At 47.0% G+C, this 21,335-nt stretch overlaps 1 protein-coding gene across 1 annotated transcript in view; it reads right to left on the bottom strand.

Moving 5' to 3' along the window:
• TG (thyroglobulin) overlaps positions 1-21,335 on the bottom strand; it is a 287,674-nt gene that overhangs the window by 251,583 nt on the left and 14,756 nt on the right. Inside the window, exons 7-16 of the mRNA XM_011977089.1 lie at positions 20,897-21,040; positions 20,507-20,692; positions 15,968-17,068; positions 14,949-15,533; positions 9,063-9,302; positions 5,217-5,354; positions 4,756-4,833; positions 4,092-4,204; positions 2,676-2,778; positions 1,455-1,655 (exon numbers count right to left, since the gene is read on the bottom strand). Of these exons, the coding sequence (XP_011832479.1) occupies positions 1,455-1,655; positions 2,676-2,778; positions 4,092-4,204; positions 4,756-4,833; positions 5,217-5,354; positions 9,063-9,302; positions 14,949-15,533; positions 15,968-17,068; positions 20,507-20,692; positions 20,897-21,040 (2,889 nt within the window). The remainder of the gene's footprint in view (positions 1-1,454; positions 1,656-2,675; positions 2,779-4,091; positions 4,205-4,755; positions 4,834-5,216; positions 5,355-9,062; positions 9,303-14,948; positions 15,534-15,967; positions 17,069-20,506; positions 20,693-20,896; positions 21,041-21,335) is intronic.

Genomic DNA, 21,335 nt, shown 5'->3' on the forward strand with positions numbered 1-21,335 from the left:
GTTCATGAACCTCTCTGAGCCTCAGCTCTGCCATCTGAAAAATGGGGAGATAGGAGACCTCTATCTATTTACCTGCATTGCTGGAAGGCAAAAAAAGGGACAAGGGATGTGAAAAGCACCTTTGAACAGGTGATCTGTACACAGGAGCTATATCATGGAGTCCCACATGGCCAAGCCACATAGATCTTCCTAAGCGCTAAAGGAGCTGTGCTCCAGATGTGTTCCTGGAGGAGACCACACCGGTCTGTGTCCTGGGTCTCAGTGCAGACCACTCCTAGACCTGGAAGTTGAATGTTGATTTTGTCTGACTTAAGGTGGATCCTTCACTTCTCTCCTTATTTCAGAAGCACAGGGCGGGCAGTTGCACTCATACATATCTACAGAGCACCTACTGTGTATCCTGCATGGTAATAGCAGCTGAGAGTCACAAAGATGCGGACGAAGCAGGGCCCCATGCAGAGGGGAGCAAAACAGGACTTGGAGGAAACGGTGTGTGGTCAGAGCCTTGGGCACAGCACAGGTTCAGGGCAGGAGGGAGTACGGACAAAACTGGAAAGCAGCCCCCGCAAAGAGAGTGGAGAGACTCTTCCCTCCCACCCCTGCTCCTGAGGCTCCTCCCATCTCTTTACAAATACCAACCAGAAGCATCACTAGACCTAAATAAATTTCCCTGCAGTTCCAAAATGTTGCTTAGAGATTAGAAAATAAAAATAAAGAAAGAATAAGAACATCAAAAGAAAGGCAACTGCGGCAAACTCAGAATCATTTAGCACAGTATTTTGCAACTCTGCCATACCCACCACCCCAATTTGTAATAAGTATTTTGCAATGTCTCTATTTCCTGCCCTGAAAAGAAATTCACAGATAGTCTAACCTACCTGCTCACATAAATTTAAAAATGACTGTAATGTCCTGTGACTTGAGCAGATTGGAGAAATAAAAGGTTAAAAACGGATAACAATATATTTTAATATTTAACAATATAGTTCAACATTCTATATATTGATGGGATATGTATTTCAATATTTGACATTCACTAAATTTTTTAAACTAGAAATAAAAATAAACAAGTCAACACCTCCACAAATTCCTGAAGGGCCCCAGTGAGGATGGAACCATGACACTGAGATCCTGCAACCACGGTCCTTCTCCCCATCTGAGGACACAGAGAATAAGACCCAAAACTCCTGGGCAGGACAGCCCCCAAGCTTCTTGAGGTGCCAGTTCCAGAAGTTCCCTGCCCAGGCTCTTTCTGACTTCAGTTCCCAGAAGAAGCATCTTCAGGAAGTAGATGTAGGTTTTCACACGAAGGGACTCAACCACAACTCCATCCCTCCTGCACTTCCTGTCTCCCCTCCCACCCCCGCCTTCCCAGCTTCTCTAGAACTTCACTCAGTCTGGATCAAAGAACAGATACACAGGCCTTGTCTTTCCCCCAGGGGATCATGACTTACTCTCACAGGCGGGCTGGCTCCCGGCCACGCGCGTCTCAGGCACCTCTTCTCCACTGTCCGTGACACACCAGCAGCTGCCCTGGGCCTGGTCGCATTGCACTGGGGAAAAGCCCCCATCCTCTTCCCTGCAGGCTGGGACATAGCCTGAGCCAACTCTCCTGGAGAGGACTCCACTCTTGAGCACATTGCAGAGGCTTGGGCCTGACACAGAGACAAGCCAGATGAGCTGGGGACTCGGTGACCACTCCCTGCTCAGATGCCCAATCACCCTCCCCACCACCCACAGCCACCCTCAGCCCACCTGCCTGCAGGGTCTTCCAGGGGTCTGGGGCAGCCTCCCCACCAGGAGGTTGAATGACAACAAGGCAAAGACTAGGCCTGGCTCAGCTCTGTACTGTCTCCCCTCCACTTCCTGCCCTCAAGTAGCTTAGAGTCTTAAAGGAGAGTTAACAAGTACGTGAGCAGGTACAGTTCTGTGAAATAAAGGCAACAATAGTGCAGTGTAGGAGCCTATGGAGGAAGACAGAGGCCAGCAGAGGCTTCCTGGAGGGACAGATGTGTGGTCTGAGCAAAAATTTGTCAAGTAAGGGGTGGGGAGGGGATAGACGGACGTATTGCAGGTGGCACAGCCAGAACGCCTGAAGGCCCAGGTGGAAGAAAGTGTCTTCATTTTTCAAAAGTCTGACCAGAATTTCTCACAACTGCACCCTGAAGCACAACCGATGGAGAAGAACGAGAAGCCGAAGAAGACACACCAGAGCAAGACGTGTAGGGCCCTCGAGTCACGCCAGGGAGCTCGAGCATGGCCCCGAGGAGAATGGGAGCATTTGTGGTGTTTCGGCAGAAGAGGGACATCTGCATATCATCCTTTGGGGACATCACCTGGGTTTCACTGTGGAAACCAGATTGTAGGGCCACACATCCGCCCAGCCCTCCAAAGCCCTAGGATCCCCTTTGATGGGAACCAATGTTAGTTTGCACTTCTCAGACACAAAGCACAGCCTGCTCCCTACTACATTTGCTTCTCCCAAGAACCGGCAGAAGTGGGGGAGTATTGCCCCTATTTCATAGACGAGAAAACTGAGGCACAGTGAGGCCAGCAGCTGCGCCCCCACTGCTATGGAAGAGGCAGAGCTAGGACATGAAACCAGCTCTTTGGACTCCACGCTCAGTGCCCCACAGAAGAGGTGAGAAGCCATGCTGGGAGGGGCTGCCACTCACACTGGGCACTGCTGTTCGAGCCAGGCAGCAACTCTTCTCCTGATGCAGGGTCTACGCACCAGGTGCCAGCCTCTGATGCCTGCAGCCTGGCATACTCTCCTGTCTGAGACAAAGCCAAGGTCATGTCAGTCACTGTGGGCAAGACGCTCTAGTGGCAAACCTGCTGCTGGCAGATGTCAAAAGTGTCCCTTCCAAAACAACAGGTGATGGCTTTTCCACATGGAGAGAGGTGGAGGTGGGGAGAGGTGCTCTCCTGTTCCCAGTCCTTTACATGCATCATTTGATTGACGGCTACAACAGCCTCGTGAGGCATAGACAATGGTTCTCCCACTTTTGGGTGGGGGAAACTGAAGCTCTCTCAGAGAGGGAAAGTGGGGCATCGCCTCACAGCTGGTGAGTGAGAGGCAGGTCAGGTCCAGGCCCAAACCCATCTAGACCCAAAGCCTAGCCATGCTCCTGGACCAGCCTCACTAATTCCAGAAATGATTTTGACAAGCACTAGAATCTCCACAGGAACTGGCCTTGCAAATCACACCTCAGAGTGCCTCTAAGCTCCGCTCTGGAATCACTTTTCCCACCATTGGACACTGTGGCTTCTACCTCTCCTTCTCTCTGTGTAAGCATCAGTGCCCAGGAAGAAGCAGAATTGTATTCCAACAGTAGGTGCTTTCCAGCCAAGATAAAAAAAAAAAACTAAATGATATTGACAATTTCTCTTAAGTGGGTCCATGTTTACAGTACCAAACAATAATAAGGAAACTTTTGCTTAGCACTGTACAGTTTCAAGAGTTTCAACACTGCTGTTTCATCTGCTTCTCATCAAGTCCTTGGAAGCTGAGCAGAGTGGGTGGTGGTGTTCCCACCATCTTATTTTAGAAAAAGGACACTGAGGCCCAGAGACTTCCCTCACTTGGCAAGAAAGTGGTTAAGTTCTGGGCATAAATTCTTTCTCTAGGAGCTCTACATCAGTACTTCGCTGAATTATGAGTTGTTACAATCACCCCGGGAGCTTGGGGAGGGAAAGAGGCTAGTGTCCTCCATGTGTTGAGAACCTGGGATGCAGTGAGCATAGGGCCTTGGCCAAGATGCCTTTAGGAGAAACATGATAGCATGTTTTGTTTATTTTTCAAAGAGTTGTTATGAAAGATATTTCCTTGGAATCTCAAAACAATCCTAGCATTAGCTAGGACAAAATGTGGCCTGATCTTATGATTAAACAAAACAAACTGGGACACAGAAAAGGTAAGTAAATGGCCCAAGGTCACAGAACCAGGTTCTAGCAGGCCCAGACAAACACCCAGGCTGAGAACGCCATGTGAGCTTTTAACTAAGCTGAATGTATTGAACAAGAAGAAAAATCATCTTCGACCAGCGGGGACAAGTCCCGGCTCCAATCCTGTGCTTCCAGACCCTTACCTCTAGGCAGGCTGGGACGAACAGGTCTTTTGGAGATGGGTTTCCTCGGGATCTAGCCTGTTTCCAGCTGGAAAGCAACCCACTGGTTCGAGATTTCTCGCAGGTTGTTGGGCCTGTGGGAGACAGAGGTGTTCATAAAGGACTGGTCGTGGGAGCCAAGGGAAAGAGGGGATCCCAGGTTGACCCCAGGTTTCAGGGTCATGGGCCTGGGTGAATGCAGGTGCTCTTCACAGAGAGGTAGAACCTCAGAGGACAAAGACTCATGTGGGACATGCCAGCTTTGAGATGTCAAGTGGACTGTGGATTACACACTGTTGAGCCTCAGGAGAGGGGTTGGGGCTGCAGGTTCACATGTGAGGCGGTTGCTGAAACTACAGGAGTGGCTGAAACTGCCCAGCAGGTGTACAGAGTGGGAGAACCAGGGTTCCTTCAAAAGTCTCAGCTGTTTCTTTCCACCTGCAAAGCTGTGAGCCTTCCAACTAGGAAGGGCCAAGGTCAGTGCAAGCTTGCAGGCCTGGAGACTTGGGAAATGCATCCGGCTGCGCCCAGGGCCTAGCTGAAGGGCTGAGCCATGGAGTCTCCAGCGGTTGGGCAACCACATCTGACTAGGCCAGTGATGCCCATCAATGGGGGTCAGAAGGAGAGCTCTGCTGGCTTCACTTACACTGTGGAATCTGCAGAGAGCGGGCAGTCAGTGAGGCAGGGATGAATCCTCCTTTCTCATCTACACACCAGCAGTGCCCTGGAAAAGAGCCAAGGAGAGGACATTCAGGGATTGCACTAGGGACTTACCCCAGAGGGTCCCATAAACAACTTTCCTTCTTCACTCACAGCAGTGCAAGCCTGGTCGCCTTCTGTCCCCAGTCTAGACCCCCAGTTGGACATTGTCCACAATCACTCTGATGCCCCAGCAACCACCCACTTGTCTTTCAGGCTGGTAGAAGGTCGCTGCTCCTGTTACACAGGTGAGATAACTGGAGGCCAGAGAAGCTAAGGAATTTGTCACCAGCTGCTAAAGAGGAGCCCAGGAGTCCAGCTCATTTGCCTCCCGGTGTGGGGCTCTGTCCTCTAAAATAAAAAAAAGGGGTGTCACTTGGCCACCTGAAGGTGCCTATCCCTCCTTACCAGTCCCAGTGTGGCACTGCACAGGCTCCCAACTTCCGAACGCATCACATTGTGGCACGTAGGGGCCCAACCGCAGAAGGGCAGATGCTCCAGCCGAGTCGTCCAGGGAAAAGCGGCGTCTCTGATAGAAGCTTAAGGCTGGAGTCAGGGAAGGAGAAAAGCAGAATATGACCACCTGCTCTGTGTGGGCTCTGTTGCTGAGAACAACCACATATGTCCTGGTTCCAACATAAGGAGGCCTTCTTATTTATTTATTTATTTGACAAACATTTCAACCCACAGTATTACAGAGGCTCCTTGAACAGTAGGCAGACACTCAACAGATTGTCCTTTAAGAATAACACTTAGGCTGCAGCTTGAAAGAATATTATAGTAGACCTGTATAATAACTTCCATACAGAAATAATTAGGTCAGTGAAGTGTCTTCAGGCACATGAGATAACAGTAATAATACATAGGCTCTATACTCATATGTTAAGTGTGAGGCACTAGCTAAATACATACCTTAGTTAATTTAATCCTCATAGCAATCTAGAAGAAATGTCATATTATCCTATTTAACAAATGAGAAAACTGAGACACAGATGGATTAAGCAACTTAACCAAGGGTTCATAGCCAGAAAGGGGAGGGGTTGGCCTTGGAACACAAGAGGGCAATCAATGTCAGCTACCCTCATAGGTTTCCCTACCAAACTCCTACAGTTTAGTTTTTAACCCCCTTTGAATCTTTGATATCCACAAAAACAGTATCAGATCTTCACAGCGGCTCCATGAAGCCAGAACTTTTACCCCAGGTGAGGATACAGAGGCTCAATGAGGGAGCTTATATGTTGAACCACCGGCCACCCCACTAATGAAACTGCACCTGCACCCACCCTCAGCTTTGAGCATGGCTTTCCCCACCACCAACGTAGTACATAGTATACTCATTTATTGTGTTAGATTTGTCTCCTCTGCACTAGCATTTAAGCTCTTTGGTGCAGAGATTTGTGTTTATTTTGCAAACAGAGGGGTGTCTGGCTCATATTAGGCACTCAAGAAATCACTGATTGGGAAAAAAGAGTGAATGAATGAATGTATGAGGGAGAGAGGAAGAAGCAAGGATGGGCAGCTGGTGGGACACACATCAGCTTGGTCTGGGTCTTACCAGTCTGATTAGCCCCGACCACCACCCTCCTCCTAGGTGGCCATGAACTGTCACCTGAGCCTTTTCTCCACTCCTGCTGGCACTTGGGGCAGGTTGGGGTTCCTCACCAGGATCCTGGAGGGAGAATGGGTACGTCTGCGGCAGCACTGTTGGCAGTCACCTGCAGCCCATTGGGACAGTTCTCCCCATTCTCTACCTTTCAGAAACAGGCTTCATGGCTCCAGACAGGAGAGCCTGCAGATCCAAGGATGCCACCAACTCACAGTCTCAGAGCCCATCTGGAGACACCAGGACCCACCTCTGCGGTAGAGTAGACTGTGTTCTGGAGTCTGCCAGGCATCCTTCTGAATCCCGGCACTGCGCCTCCTAACTGTGATCACGAACAAGTTGCCCAACCTCTCTAAGCCTCAGTTTCCTCATCTGTGGACTGGGTCTAACACTCACCTAACAGGGCAACTGTGATATTTACATCAAAGGAGCTGACAGGCATTAAGCACCAAGTGCTTGCCAGACCCAGCTGTGTGCATGTACTCCCGTGGCCTTTGCCACCCTCATTAGGCCCTCAGACATGGCTCCCATGTTCTAGTGGTCAAAGGCACTTTGCTCTGGCCCCTCAATCCCCAGACTCTCAGGGAAAAGACCTGGCCTGGTCCTCTATGCTCCCTTCCTCTTTTCTCTACAAGCTCAGACATGCAAAGCTGAGCATGTGGCTACTTGGAGAGGAACTTCTAAGCTCGACTTCTAAAGAAAATGCCGTCGTGCCATTCAATGACTAATATCAACAGCACCAGCGACGTTGCCTCCCCTTTCTCGACATTTCCCTCCCTGACCAAAGCAGTCACAACTGAAGGGGCATCAATCCCAGTTCTCTCTTTGATTACCTCAAATCCTGTCTTTGTACAAAAATGTAAAACAACAGGGTTCTTCCCAAAAGCAGAAGTCTCCGAGTCTCTGAGGAACAGAGAAAAGCAGTGTCTAGGCATAGGGTGAGGGTAGTGGACGGAAGAGAGAGAAAGAAGGGAGGAAGGAAGCAACAAGGATGGTTAACCACCATCTACTGAGCTCCTGGTAGGTGTCAGGCACTGTGCCACGCACCAGGGATATGGAAAGAATAAGACACAGTGCCTTGTCCTCCAGAAGAGACGTCTAGTGAGAGAGAGAAGCAGGAAACCAAGATGGCATGCGTGAGATTGTCACGTGGTATTAGGAGAACAAAGATCACTGAGACCCAATCCCATGCTGGCAGTAGACACCCTGGAGTGCCTGCTGGAGGGGATGGGAAGGCAGGGAGCTGCCCTCCTGCTGGAGGGATTCTCTTTGACTTGGAGAAGATGTTGTCATGGGAGGACTGCTTTGCTGTTTGGTGACTCAAGTCTGGAAAGCTAGACAGGGGATCAGCTGAGACCATTTGACAGGGATGTGGATCCTGAGTAAGATTCAAAGACAGATGAATCATTTGTCTTTGTCAAGTTGATGTGGGGTCAGTGAGAAAACTTGGAAGGGACCTGCTCTCCTGCTGGAGCAGCTGTGAGGTCATGGATGAAGAACAAGGGCTCTAGGATGAGGCAGAGCTAGGCACTGACCTCAGCAATACCTGGAATTTGCCCAGCAGGGAACAGGAGAGCTGAGAGGATGAGCTGGAGGACCAGGTCTCTGGGCTTCCCATCTAGGCCCACTGGTTATCAGTTGTGTGAATTCGGGAAAGTGACTTAACCTCAAACTCCGTTTCCCCATTTGCAAAGAATTGTGGATGGCGATTATACCATCATTCTCCTGGAGCTGTTACAGGATTAAATTTGAAGATCTGATAATCTACTTAGCACAGTAAGTGCCTGCTCAAAGGTGAGGTTAGAATATTGTTTAGCTGGTCGAGGGCTGTGACTCATGCCTGTAATCCCGGCACTTTGGGAGGCCAAGGCAGACGGATCAATTGAAGTCAGGAGTTCGAGACCAGCCTGGCCAACATGGTGAAATCCTGTCTCTACTAAAAATGTGCAAATATTAGTTGGGCATGGTGGCGCACACCTGTAGTCCCAGCTACTCGGGTGGATGAGGTGGGAGGATCGCTTGAGCCCAGGAGTTCGAGGCTGTGGTGAGCTATGATTGTACCACTGCGCCCCAGCCTGGGCGACAGAGCAAGACTCTATCTCAAAAAAAAAAAAAATAGAATATTGTTCAGCTGTTATTATAGACCAGAGGACTGCAGGCTCCCTGAGCTTACGCCTTTGTCGCATGCGGGTAGTAATTCCTGCTTTTTGGAGTTACTCTCAGGATCAGATGAGATCAACGTGTCATAGTTCCTCAATATCGAGGCTTCCTCTCCCCTCCCCCTGTGTGGTGTTTCTGAATCCCTGGAAATGGAGGGAAGCTTTGGAGCAGGCCATGGGGATTGTATGAGCATTCAGGGGCTTGGGTCCTTCACATTTTAACGAGAATATTTGGGCTTTGTGGGATCGGCAGGTGCCATCTGAAACCTGCCCTAGGGTAGATTCGCTGGAGAATGAGGGAGCATTTTAGAGACGGGTGCAGCATTCCAGCGTTGACTGGCGCCCCCAAACCACTTTGCCTTTTCTTCCCGTGAACCCACCAGCCTGGGGAAGCCAACCCACAAAGTCCTAAGCATGACTGAGGAGAGACTAATTTAAGTTCCTGTTTTTCCAAAGGGATGCAGTAAGAAAGCGGAACGGCACCGCACTTACTAGACTGAGCAGCCAGGCGAATGGCGTGATCACTCCCGCGCAGAAACTGCTCCGCCAGAGCCTCCCGGGGCGGGAAGAGTGGAGGAAGGCCGAGGTCCTCATTCCTCAGCCGGATTCCCTTGGCCACCAGGAAACTCTCCCCCAGAGGGAACCGAGAACTGTTGGAAGCTGAGACAATCTCTTCCGTTTCCCTAATGAACTGCAGTACAAGGAGCTTCGCTTCCTCACAGGAGCCAGGACCTAGGAGGATAAAAATATCCCAGATGGACTCGACTCACTCACCACGTGGACCTCCCTCTGACTCCCGTGAAGCATGTGTACCCACATACACACACACACACACACACACACACACACACACACACTACACACATACCACACACACACCACACACCACATGCCACACACATACACACCACACACATACCACACACACAACACACACAACACACACAACACACACACAACATACACATACACACGACCCCCTCACACTACACACATACACACCAAAACACACCCCACACACACATACACACCACACGCACACCACACACACACCACACAACACACACATCACTCCCCCACACTACACACATACACACCACATACCACACACATACACACCAACCCCCACACACTACACACATACACAGCACAAACACACCACACACACACACATCCCACACACACAGTATGCACATACAGATCACGTACACCACACATACACGTACACACACGCCACCCCAAACACACCACACATATACACGTACACACACACACCACAAACACACCACATACATACACACCACACACACAAATACCACACACATACATACCCCACACACACCACACACACTACACACATAGAGATCACATACACACCACTCCCGCACACAACACACAAACACCACACACACATACACACACACTACACACACCACACCCATACCCACCACACACTAACACACACACCACACACACCACACACATACACACACATACACACCCCCACACCACACATACACACACAAATACACACCACACACACCACACACACACATGAACACCACACACACACCACCCCCAAACACACACCACCCACACACATCACACACGACACACACAGACACATCACACACACCATACACATATACCACACACATACACACCACACACACCACCCACATATGCACCATACACACAACCACACACATACACACCACACACAGTACACACACACACCATACACACACCACCCCCAAACACACACCACCCACACACACATACACACACGACACACACAGACACATCACACACACCACCCACATATGCACCATACACACACAACCACACACATACACACCACACACAGTACACACACATACACACCCCCCCACACCACACATACACACACAAATACACACCACACACACCACCCACATATGCACCATACACACACAACCACACACATACACACCACACACAGTACACACACACCACACCATACACACACATGCACACTACACACACACCACACACAGACACACACCACACACATACATATACACACACACCACCCTCATATACACACATACACACACCACACATACCCACACACCACAAACACCACACATGCACATACCACACACAAAAACTCACACACCATAACCCATATAGAAACACACACACCTCATAAACACCACACACACACACATAAACATACACCCACCACACCACACACATACACACACTACACAATACACACCCACACATGCGTGCATTTTTGCCTCAGCTATTTCTTCTCAGCAGCTCTTTCCACGACCTGGAATATTCCTTATTTTGCCTCCACACACTCATTCAGTCACCATTTGTGGAGGGCCCACTGCGTAAGATGAGTAATAGCTCATATTTGCTCCATGCTGTGCATCATTCTGAGCACATCTACACAATCTAATCGATGCAACAGCCCAATAAAATATTCTTATTCTCATGCTACAGATGAGAAACTGAGGCATGGAGAAGTCATATAATGTAAACAAGTTCCCAGCTAGCAAGTAGCTGATTCAGAATTTCAATCTAGACAGTCTCACTCTGGGAATAGTGATCTTGACTAGCTCTCTCTAACGAAGGATAGACAGATGATGGATGGATGGATGCATGGACAGATGGATAGATGGATGGATGGATGGATGCATGGACAGATGGATAGATGGATGGATGGATGGATCGATGGATGGATATCAAAAGTTGAAGGGAGGCACTGTAGGTTAGTAGAGAGTTATTCCTGTGAAGCAGAAAGAGCATGGCACTCACATACCTTTGGGTTCAATTTTTGAGTCATTTATTAGTTGTGCAACCATGGATAATGCACTTAACTTCTCTGAGTTTCAGCCTCCTGATCTGTGCAATGGGAAATATTGGGGCCTCTAGTCCATGGGGTTTTGTAATGAGCCTTTGAAGTGTTGCAGTTGAAGTGCTTGGCACAGCATCCGGCACATGCTGTCCTTGGCATTGTCACTTAGCAAAATCCACCCTCGCCATATTTACTTAAAACATCACATTGTGAATTCAACAGTGGGGGTGTCACCAGATTCTTTTGATAGCATGGGATCAACAGAAAACAAAAGACTTTGACTTCCAGAATGTGAAGTTATTGTTTTCTTGTTCAAAAGGATATTATCAAATAATTTATTCTATTAATCCCAGGGATTTTGAATCTCTGAAGCAAAAACTCACACTTAAAAACCTCGGCTTGCTCTCCATTTCTTCCAGGATAAAGTGAAAATCTACAACTGGGCACATAAGATCTTTTCAAATCTGTCCCCAGCTGTATGCAGTGGTTCACGCCTGTCATCCTAGCACTTTGGGAGGCCGAGGCAGACAGATCACTTGAGCCCAGGAGTTCAAGACCAGCCTGGGCAACATGGTAAAACCCCGTCTCTACAAGAAATGCAAAAATTAGCTGGGCGTGATGGCACATGCTTGTAGTCCCAGCTACTTGAGAGGCTGAGGTGGCAGGATCACTTGAGCCTGCTGCAGTGAACTGAGATCATGCCACTGCAATCCAACACAGGCAACAGAGCAAGACTCTGTCTCAAAAAAATTATAATCTGTTCCTGATTTACTATCCGCCTCTTCTTTCACTCCCTCCTGCATCCCCTCCCCTCCTACATCTATAACCTTTTCTCCACCTCACTCACAGCTTCATTGACTCAGTGCATCCTATTTCCTCTGTCGCAAAGGGCCTGCCACATCTGTGACTAGACAAACCCCTCTTAAGATTCATCCCAGTAGTTGGGGTCAAGCTAATCTTTACCCCAATCTTCAAGGAGTTAGTAGCCCCTTTCTCTGAGCACCCTCCACTGCATTTTCCATGTACATACCTCTGCTCCACCATTGCCATTGATTACTTTCCTGATAACATCCTTGGTTTCCCCCACTGGTCTCTGAGCGTCTCAGGGCAGACACCATCCTTTACACGACTGTCTCCCCATCGTACAGTACAGTGCACACAGTAGGCAGTTCATAAACGCATATTAAATGAAGACAGCAAAATTTCAACCAGACCAGCGATAGCAATGCAGACTCAAATTCCTAGAGGCCTGAGCCGTTACCCACACATGCATGTAGGAAGTTATTGGTCCCTTCATTACTCACTGTCAATTGTATTAATCCAGCCATCACTTATTAAGTACTTCCTAGGTGCCAAGTCCAGCACTTTATATCTATTACTTTTTGTAATTCTTCCAATAAGCCTTTGAGGCAGTTACGTGTTGTAACTCAGATTTTACAGATGACACTAAGACTCAAAAGAGTTAGCCTCTCTCAGGTCACAGAGCAGTAGATGGTAGAGCCATGGTACAAGACAGCTACTGTTCCGTCCTCCAGGCCAGTCCTCCTCAAGCTTTTGGCTGTACTGAATTCCCCTGGGAATATTGTAGAAATGCAAGTTTTGATTCAATAGGTGGGGCCTGAGATCCTGAATCTTTAACGAGTTCCCAAAGTGAATGCCAATGCCACTGGACCACACTTTGAGTATCAAACGCTTTTGATTGTATACCCTTATCAACAAAAGAGTTTGAATATGCACCCCCCAAAATGGGTATTTTTTTATAAGGCATATACACAAATTACTAAAATAATACACTACATGCAGATTTTTAGCTGTTTCAGCTGTTAAACATTTAATTGCAAAAACGAAAATATTAATAGAAATGTGAAAGGAAGATAGAAAATACTGAATAGAGATGGAAGTTCTAACATTTTCTCCCTAATGGATGGTCTTGTATCCAGTCTCTTGGTACTCAATAAAAAAAAAAAAAAAAGCCAATTACTCTAAGTGTAGTTCTAACATTCTCTCCAGCATTCAGACTAAGGTAAGACTAGTCACTAAAGTAATCCCAGCACTTTGGGAGGCTGAGGCAGGTGGATCACCTGAGCTCAGGAGTTCAAGACCAACCAGGCCAACATGCTGAAACCCCATCTCTACCAAAAATACAAACAAAAAAAAAAATTAGCTGGGCATGGTGGTAGGCACCTGTAATCCCAGTTACTTAGGATCTGAGGCACGAGAATTGCTTGAACCTGGGAGGCGGAGGTTGCAGTGAGCTGAGATCGCTCCATTGCACTCCAGCCTGGGCAACAAGAGTGAAACTCAGTCTCAAAATAAAATAAAATAAAGTTACTAGGTACTTTTGGTTATCGACAACTCACTCTCCTAAAATTGCATACAAATAGGACCAAATTTAGTCTTAGATAATTTAAAATTATAGGAATGTCGCCATATAAGAGACCTGACCACTGGTGTGGAGAATGATTCTACCACAAAAAACACAAAAATAAGTAAGACTTCTTATCTAACAGGCCAAAATCAATGTGTTAACCTTGAGGGTTCTATTGCTAGAACTTGACATTTGAATGGAGGATCCTTGCATTGTCATCTCTGGGTTGTTCAAAATGCCAAGAGTATTACTGTTCTCATCACATGGTACTTTTACCCAACGTTTTAAAAACCAGTTGCTGCTAAAGCCTAAAATTTAGCCAGTATCAAAATAGTCTAATGTATTTTAACATTACTCAGAAAGGTCCAGACAATGTTAAACTTGCAAAGAATGAATTGAGAGATTTCACTAAACGGCTGTCATATCACCTATAATATTAGCAATGGCTGGTTAGAGAGATTTGGATTTGGTGATAACAGTGTTGAACATATCTGGTTGTTCTTTCAAACTGCTGGCATGGCTAAAGGGGAGAAGGCATTTTAACTGAAACTCAGTGTCAGCTTCCTTCTATTTATGGCTCATATATCATAACTTTCCCATAAGTCTACCTGCCACAAAGCTGAATGTATAGACCTCAATTAGCAGCTCTCCAATCAGTTCCTTAGTTAAATCCTTCCAAATCAATTAAAGCCACTTCAGGTGGCACTCTCCTGAGGTCTGCACATCTAGCAGCATTCTGTGCAAATAGCAGGTTCACTGTAATACTCATTGGTCCATTAAAAGGTGCACCTAACATAGGAGCAGTTACTAAACATTAACCATAGGAGGACAAGGGCCAGGTCATCTCCACTTTTATAGCCTTCATGAGCTCTAAGATGAAGATGCTTTGCACACAGAAGACATCCAGTAAAAATCTAAGACACCGATTGAAGTAATCAATTATATGAAAGCTTTAAAATATACTGTATCAATCTTGCCAACACCTCACTCTGTCGATGCAGGGAAGTCCCTTCGCCTCTGTGAACCTTGGTTTTCTCAGCCATCTCTAAACTCCATTCCAGCTTTGACACTCAATCCCCTCCCACTAGACATCCTTTTTTTATATATATATTAAACACGCAGACACACACACACACTTAGCTCTTCATATGCATTAGCTCACATGTTGGGAGCTTGCTCGGCTCAGCCCGCGTTCCTTCCAGCTCTTGGCCAGCCTCATCCACACACCAGCAGTTCCGAAGGTCGAAATGTGCCAAAGGAGTGCTGAAGTCTGAGTAGGGCCCTGGGTATCGGCTGAGTTGGCCGTTTAGGATCTGCCAGAAGAGGTAGGGATCCAGGAGGACATTCTCCCTGGACTGGGACCGGTTCCCTTCCAGTGCTGCTAGTGGGACATCTTGCAGAGAAGGGTATTGGGACAGCACCGGGAAGACACCTTGCTGGCCAGCCTCATACAGACTCTGAATAAAGAGACCAAAGTTTCCGGAAGCTGCTTCTCTGTAGCTCATGATCTTCACTAGCAGCTCGGCAGGCATCAGCTGCTGGCCCTTGTTCTGAGCCTCCCATTGTTGGTACCACTCGAAGACCTGCTCGGGGGGCCCATCGCATTGCGCTTGTCTCCACTGTCCATCGGCACTGCACTGTGGGATGTAGGTGTCGGAAAGGGTGGGTAGCATGCTGGAGTTAGAGAGCAGGGCCTGCACTGTCCTGAGGAAAGCTTGCTCAGCCTGTAATTGACAGGGTGTGGGGCCTGGGGAGGAACAATGAGCAGGTGTTTCAGTTTAAGAAATTTAATAAACTGGAAAGACCAAGATAAAACCACTTAACTGTCCAAACCCCATCTAAAACCTCATATAGCCATAGAAATAACATGAAGCTTAAATTTGTAAATAATATCTAGATAGGCATTGCCCCATGACTAAATCAGCACCATTGAAATCAGTTGGTGATCAGCACTGCAGAAATGTGGCAGTTCTTTAAAGCCAAAGAAATCTCCTTATTTACTCCTAGGTCTGATTAATATTATCTAGGCGTTCTGGGATCATTTTTAATATAAGCAGTCAATTTCATCTTTAACTGAAGTGTAAGCATTGGCTAGGAGTGGATTTCTTTTGCTGTACTGCATTAGGTCAGGGCCTAAAGAGAGACTCAGGGAACCTGCAGATTGAATACCCACAGACTTACATTTCTTGGGCTTCCCCATTGCACTTCGAGTTCCAGGAATGGCCTGACCCTCAGCATCAACACAGTAACACTCTGAGTTGAAGCACTGGACAGGCAGGAAATATCCCTCACTAGTACAAGCAGGGACAAACAAGCTGGAGCCAGCAGGCTGGCTGCCCATGAGGCTTTGCATGCGAGCCCTTTGCTTTTCACAGTCTGTGGGGCACCTCGGCTGTCCACCTCTCACTCTTGAGCCGGGAAGCTCTTTGCCCCAGGAATCCACACACCAGCACTCTCCGGCAAAGCATTGGACATCTTCATAGCTTCCTTCTGTCGTGCATGATGGGACAAACAGCCTTTCAGGTGTCTGCTCACAGGTCTGGGACCTGAGCACCGTTTCCATCACATCACCTAAATCTCTTGCCACATCTTCTGGCACAGAGATAGCATGTTGCAAGAAGAGAAGGAATTCTGGAAGCTCCAGGAGAGAAGCAAGGAATTTGAGGGCATTTTGGTTCTCCTGTAGGTTAATTTCAAAGCCAAAGCTGCCCACAATTGGCTTATTCATAGCAACATCCTTCTTAGCGGCTTCAGGGGTTCCTGTAGAAGAATTTGAATCTAATCCCACTGAGACTGGCTTGGCCAAATCTTCTAGTCTCCCTCCATTCGAGAAGCTTGCAAGACCAAGTTGCTGGAAAAATTGACTGAAGTTAAAAGTGCCTCTTGTGCCAAGGGCTCCAGACAAGTTAAACTGGCCAAGATTCACCAAAAATTTCCCTCCAAAAAGGTTTTGCTGGAGCCTCTTTGGGTTGGTGGTAAACTGAAGGGCAAGACGAGCCAGCCCTCGGGAGGGAAAAATCGCTCGGATGGCTTCTTTGAGAAGACTTTCTGAGACAGAAAACTGTTGGCTCTGTCCTTCCACCATTGGGCGGAGGAGCCCAGAGTCCACAAAGAGCTCTTTGATTGTGGGTGGGCAGGATGTGGCAAATCTGGCTACTCTTGGAGAGGCCCATCTTTTCTCTGGGGAAGAGAACAGGTCATGCTGGCTGAAGTAGCCTGAGGTCCCAAAGTAGAGTCTGGACAAGGCCTGCTGCCTTTTGGAGGCACAAGATCTGCCTTCAGCTGCATGAGACAAAGTGAAATGGGAGAAAAGGTTTTAATGTCACGAGCAATCCTGAGACAGCTCCTCAGATCTTTCAGGTGGTAAGATGCCAGAACATTCAATCAAGGACACCTACGTTTGAAACCACTTTCTTCTCTGTGTCGTTTTATTTTTTCCTTTCCCCTGAGCTACCTCTGTGGGGTCATTTTGGAGGAGTGACTATTCCAGGTGGCATGACCACTCCCCTAGCTCTCACTAGAGGTTGATCCCTTCTAAGGCAAGTCTCGTAAATACTGGCTCACTTTCTGAAAATCTGACCTCACTTGCCAACTGTACTCGGGTGAATAGTGTCCCCTCCATGCACAGACATGATGTTCATGTCTACAGGGAACCTCAGAATGTGATTTAGAAATAGGGTCTTTGCAGATGTCACCAAGTTAAGATGATGTCATACCGGATTAGGGTGGGCTCTAAAACCAATGACTGGTGTCCTTATAAGAAGGTCATGTGAAGACACAAAGATGCACACAGGGAAGAAAGCTGTGTGAAGACAGAGGCACAGATTGGAGGGAGGCAGTCACAAGCCAAAGACACCAGGGATTGCCAGCAACCACCAGAAACCAGGAAGGGGCAAGGAAGAATTCTGCCATAGAACCTTCAGGGAGAGCATGGCCCTACCCACACCTTAATTTCAGACTTCTGGCCTCCAGAACTAGGAGGGAATAAATTTCTGTTGTTTTAAGCCACCTGGTTTGTAGTGATTTGTTATGGCAGCCCTAGGAAACTAGTACACCAACACATTTCTATGTGTATTTAATGAAATGATGTCTTCCAGCATGCATTCTCTCGTTGGAATTCTCAATGGACTTTAATGCCTCACTATGTGCTTTTAGTGTGGCTAACTCCTCCTTGGGGGTAGTCTTGTCTAGGCTAGCTATGGTCTCCTTGAGGGCAAGAATCATATCTGAAATGCTGTTAGTGGTTCCTATAAGAAGAAATATTTTCCTATATTGTAATATATATTATAATATAGGAAAGATAATACTTCCTATAATAGAAAACAATAATGCCCACCCAGTGTACACACTTAGAACATTCTTCTGGGCTTGTTGACCTTTCCTCGAAATTATTAATTTAACAGTGATCAACTCAGCCAACTCTTTGCATGGTCAAGTCATTCTATCTGAACATCCTAGGCTGACTCCAGCCACAATAAGATAAAAAACATGTAAAATTCAAACACCAAGGGGCTGTCTCAGTTACATAGGTGGATGTAAGTAAGCTCCATTTTTCTCCATAAAATCATAACTCTTACCTTTTAACCACCCCGCCCTCAACTTTTAAAATATGTTTTTCCTCTTGATTCACACAAAAGCCAAAAAGAAAGTCAGCCAATTTCCTTCTGTAACCAGGCAACAGAGAAAGAACTGGAAAATGTGGTGGGAGGGGAGAGACTGGCAGCATCAGAGCACGTAACATCCCTCAGCAAGGCCATGTCCTCTTTTAATGGATATTACAGGAAGGTATGGCAGAAATAAAGTTTACTGCTTTGCTTAGTCTTCTGCCAAATTAAGAGCTTACCCTTTCCATCCATTTGTTATGTAGTGTTACCAAAGCAAGGAAATTCAATTACTGTTTCCATGTGGCATTTGTTTCCACAGAAATAGGACCTGATATACCAGAGAGAAAAAGTGAAAATATATGATCCATCTATGCACTTGATAGAGTCATTTATGGTCTTCAATTTAGAAAACCATAGTTCTTCATTTCCACCTGGAAGTTGGACGGCACAACATTCTCTAGGTTTTAGTAGAAATGAAATGTGATTGCAAATGCCTTCAAGAAAGTGTCGCCAAATTTTCTTTTTCGACATTCTCACATTTAGCAGATAGAATATAACCACACATCATGAAGAATATTCAAAAGGTTAAGTTGGACAAATGGAATGATTTAACAGGAATTATTGAATGAATGTTAATATACATATATAGAAGCTATAAAAAACCCCTTCATTGGTGTATCACTATTCCTAATCTTTTAAAATCTACCCAGCTTCCCCAAGTTGGAAGCTTACAAATGCTGATTCTGCCCTTCCTCATCATAACATCCTTCAAAATTTCACCAGGAAGAGAAAATGGGGTCTGCCTGGAATGCCTACTAAGAGTTCCCACCGTCTCCCACTGTTTCTGCTTTAATGATAGCTCCATACTGGGTTGAATAGTGTACCTCAAAATTCATGCTCTTACCAGAACCACAGAATGTGACCTTATTTGGCAGAAGGGTCACTGTCGATGGGATTAGTTAAGATGATGCCTGACTGGATCAGGTGGAGCCTTAACCCAACATGACTGGTCTCCTTGTAAGAAGAGGAGAAGACTCGCAGACAGACACAGAGGGAAGATAGCCACGTGGCAATGGAAGCCAAGACTACAGTCATGCTGCCCTAAACCAAAGAATGCACAGATTGCTGATACCACTACAAGCTAGGAAGAGGAAAGAAAGGATCCTCCCCTAGAGTTTTCAGAGGGAGCACGGCCCCACTGACACCCGATTTTGGACTTCAAACCTCCAGAATAGACACAATACATTTCAGTTGCTCTCAGATGCCCACTTTGTGGTGATTTATTACCATAGCCCTAGAAAATTAATACAGACCCCATCATCTCTGGAACATGGCAATGACCTTCTAATTGGCCCAGTTGCCTCCGGACTGCTGCTTCTTTGAGTCTCTCCTCCAGAATTTCTTTGCCTTACATGCAAAACCCACGATGATACTGTCCAACTTAAAATGTTTCACTGTCTTCACCTGACCTCCAGGATGAAGCCCCCAAGCCTTTGTTAGGATAACAAAGACCTCATTGTCTTACCCCTGCCTTTCTTCAGAGTCTGGAGCACCACCCTATTCATACTCCAGCAATTTTTTTCTCTATCCTTCTTGCAGATTAGATGATCATTAGCATATCAATGCCTATTATTCTGTCCTTCTAATTTTGCTTCTCCTGCTCTCCACATAGAGAACACCTTTCCTTACTCCCCTCCTTCAAGAAACATCTTCTTAGAAGATTCTGATCAAGTGTGGCCTCTTCCATGCATCTTTCCTAAATGCTTCCTTCCCATACCTGCTGCAAGATCGAATGCCCGTCTCACCATGCTCCTTCAGTTACGTGCATGCTCCTGTCTCATGGCACGTGGGAACTCAATTCTCTTTTATTTTTCTTCACCTATGAGCCCCCTAATATTCCCTGAGCTCCCTGAAAAAGCAACGAGGTCTGACACAAGACAAGAAACATGTTGGAAGTTAATGATGATAAACTGGTTTTCAGACAGGTTGAGCTTGAAAGGCGAGTGGGGCACACCAGAAGGCAGTTGAATTAACGGGCTCCAGAGAAGTTGGTCTGGAAGACCGCTTAAGTAACAGGACCCGAGGCCAAAAGAGGAAACCCCCAGAGGAAACCCACCACAAGATGGCGGCTCCCCTTGCTGCCGGGTTCCATGGATTTCCTTCCCCTGGACATCCACGCACCAGCAGGGCCCTTCCGTCTGGCACTGTACCGCCTGATAGTCTCCATTTCGGCGGCAGCTTGGAACATAGGGGTGACCAAAGCTGGTTGCTGTAAACCGCTCCACTTCACATTTTGTGGGGCCTAGAGGAAATCCACACAGTAAAGGAGAAGACAGTGTCAACAATGCTTGGTGTCTTCACAGCATGCACTGCTGCTTACTCTTAATGATTCTTTTCATCTCTGCCCTCACTTTGCTGGAGCAGCCACGCAGACCATAGCGACTTTGAAACCCAAGAGGCATCCCCTTAATGGAAACACACACACTGTTGGCAGCTTATTACTTACATCGGAATCTGCCAGAGATGACTGATTGAACTGCGAGGAACCGTCTCTGCAGTATCCGGTACAGGGTGGTTTCGGTGAAGGTGGAAGGAAGGTCCAGACCAGCAAAAATGGTGTCATAAATTTCATCCAGTAACAACTCCAAACCTGAGCAAAGACAGCAAGACTTTCAGAGATGGTCTCATTCAGAAAGGAAGCCCTGACCTTGTTGTGCAAACAGATATTGAGAGAGAGCCTTCACCAGCATCATTAGGCAATAAGTCTGAACAACACTTTAACAGTTTCCAAAGTCAGGGCTGCTGTGGATGGTTGTGCAAGTTGTTCATAGAACAAAGGAGCAGTGCTTATAGAATAAGAGATTAAATCCATCCTGTGCTCCACGCGCCAGTTTTGGGGCTGCATCTGCCCAAAGCGGGGCACTTCTTTCCAGTGTGCACAAAGG

This window comes from Mandrillus leucophaeus, unplaced genomic scaffold (assembly GCF_000951045.1).
Source record: "Mandrillus leucophaeus isolate KB7577 unplaced genomic scaffold, Mleu.le_1.0 Scaffold173, whole genome shotgun sequence".
In the NCBI taxonomy this organism is placed as follows: Eukaryota; Metazoa; Chordata; class Mammalia; order Primates; family Cercopithecidae; genus Mandrillus; species Mandrillus leucophaeus.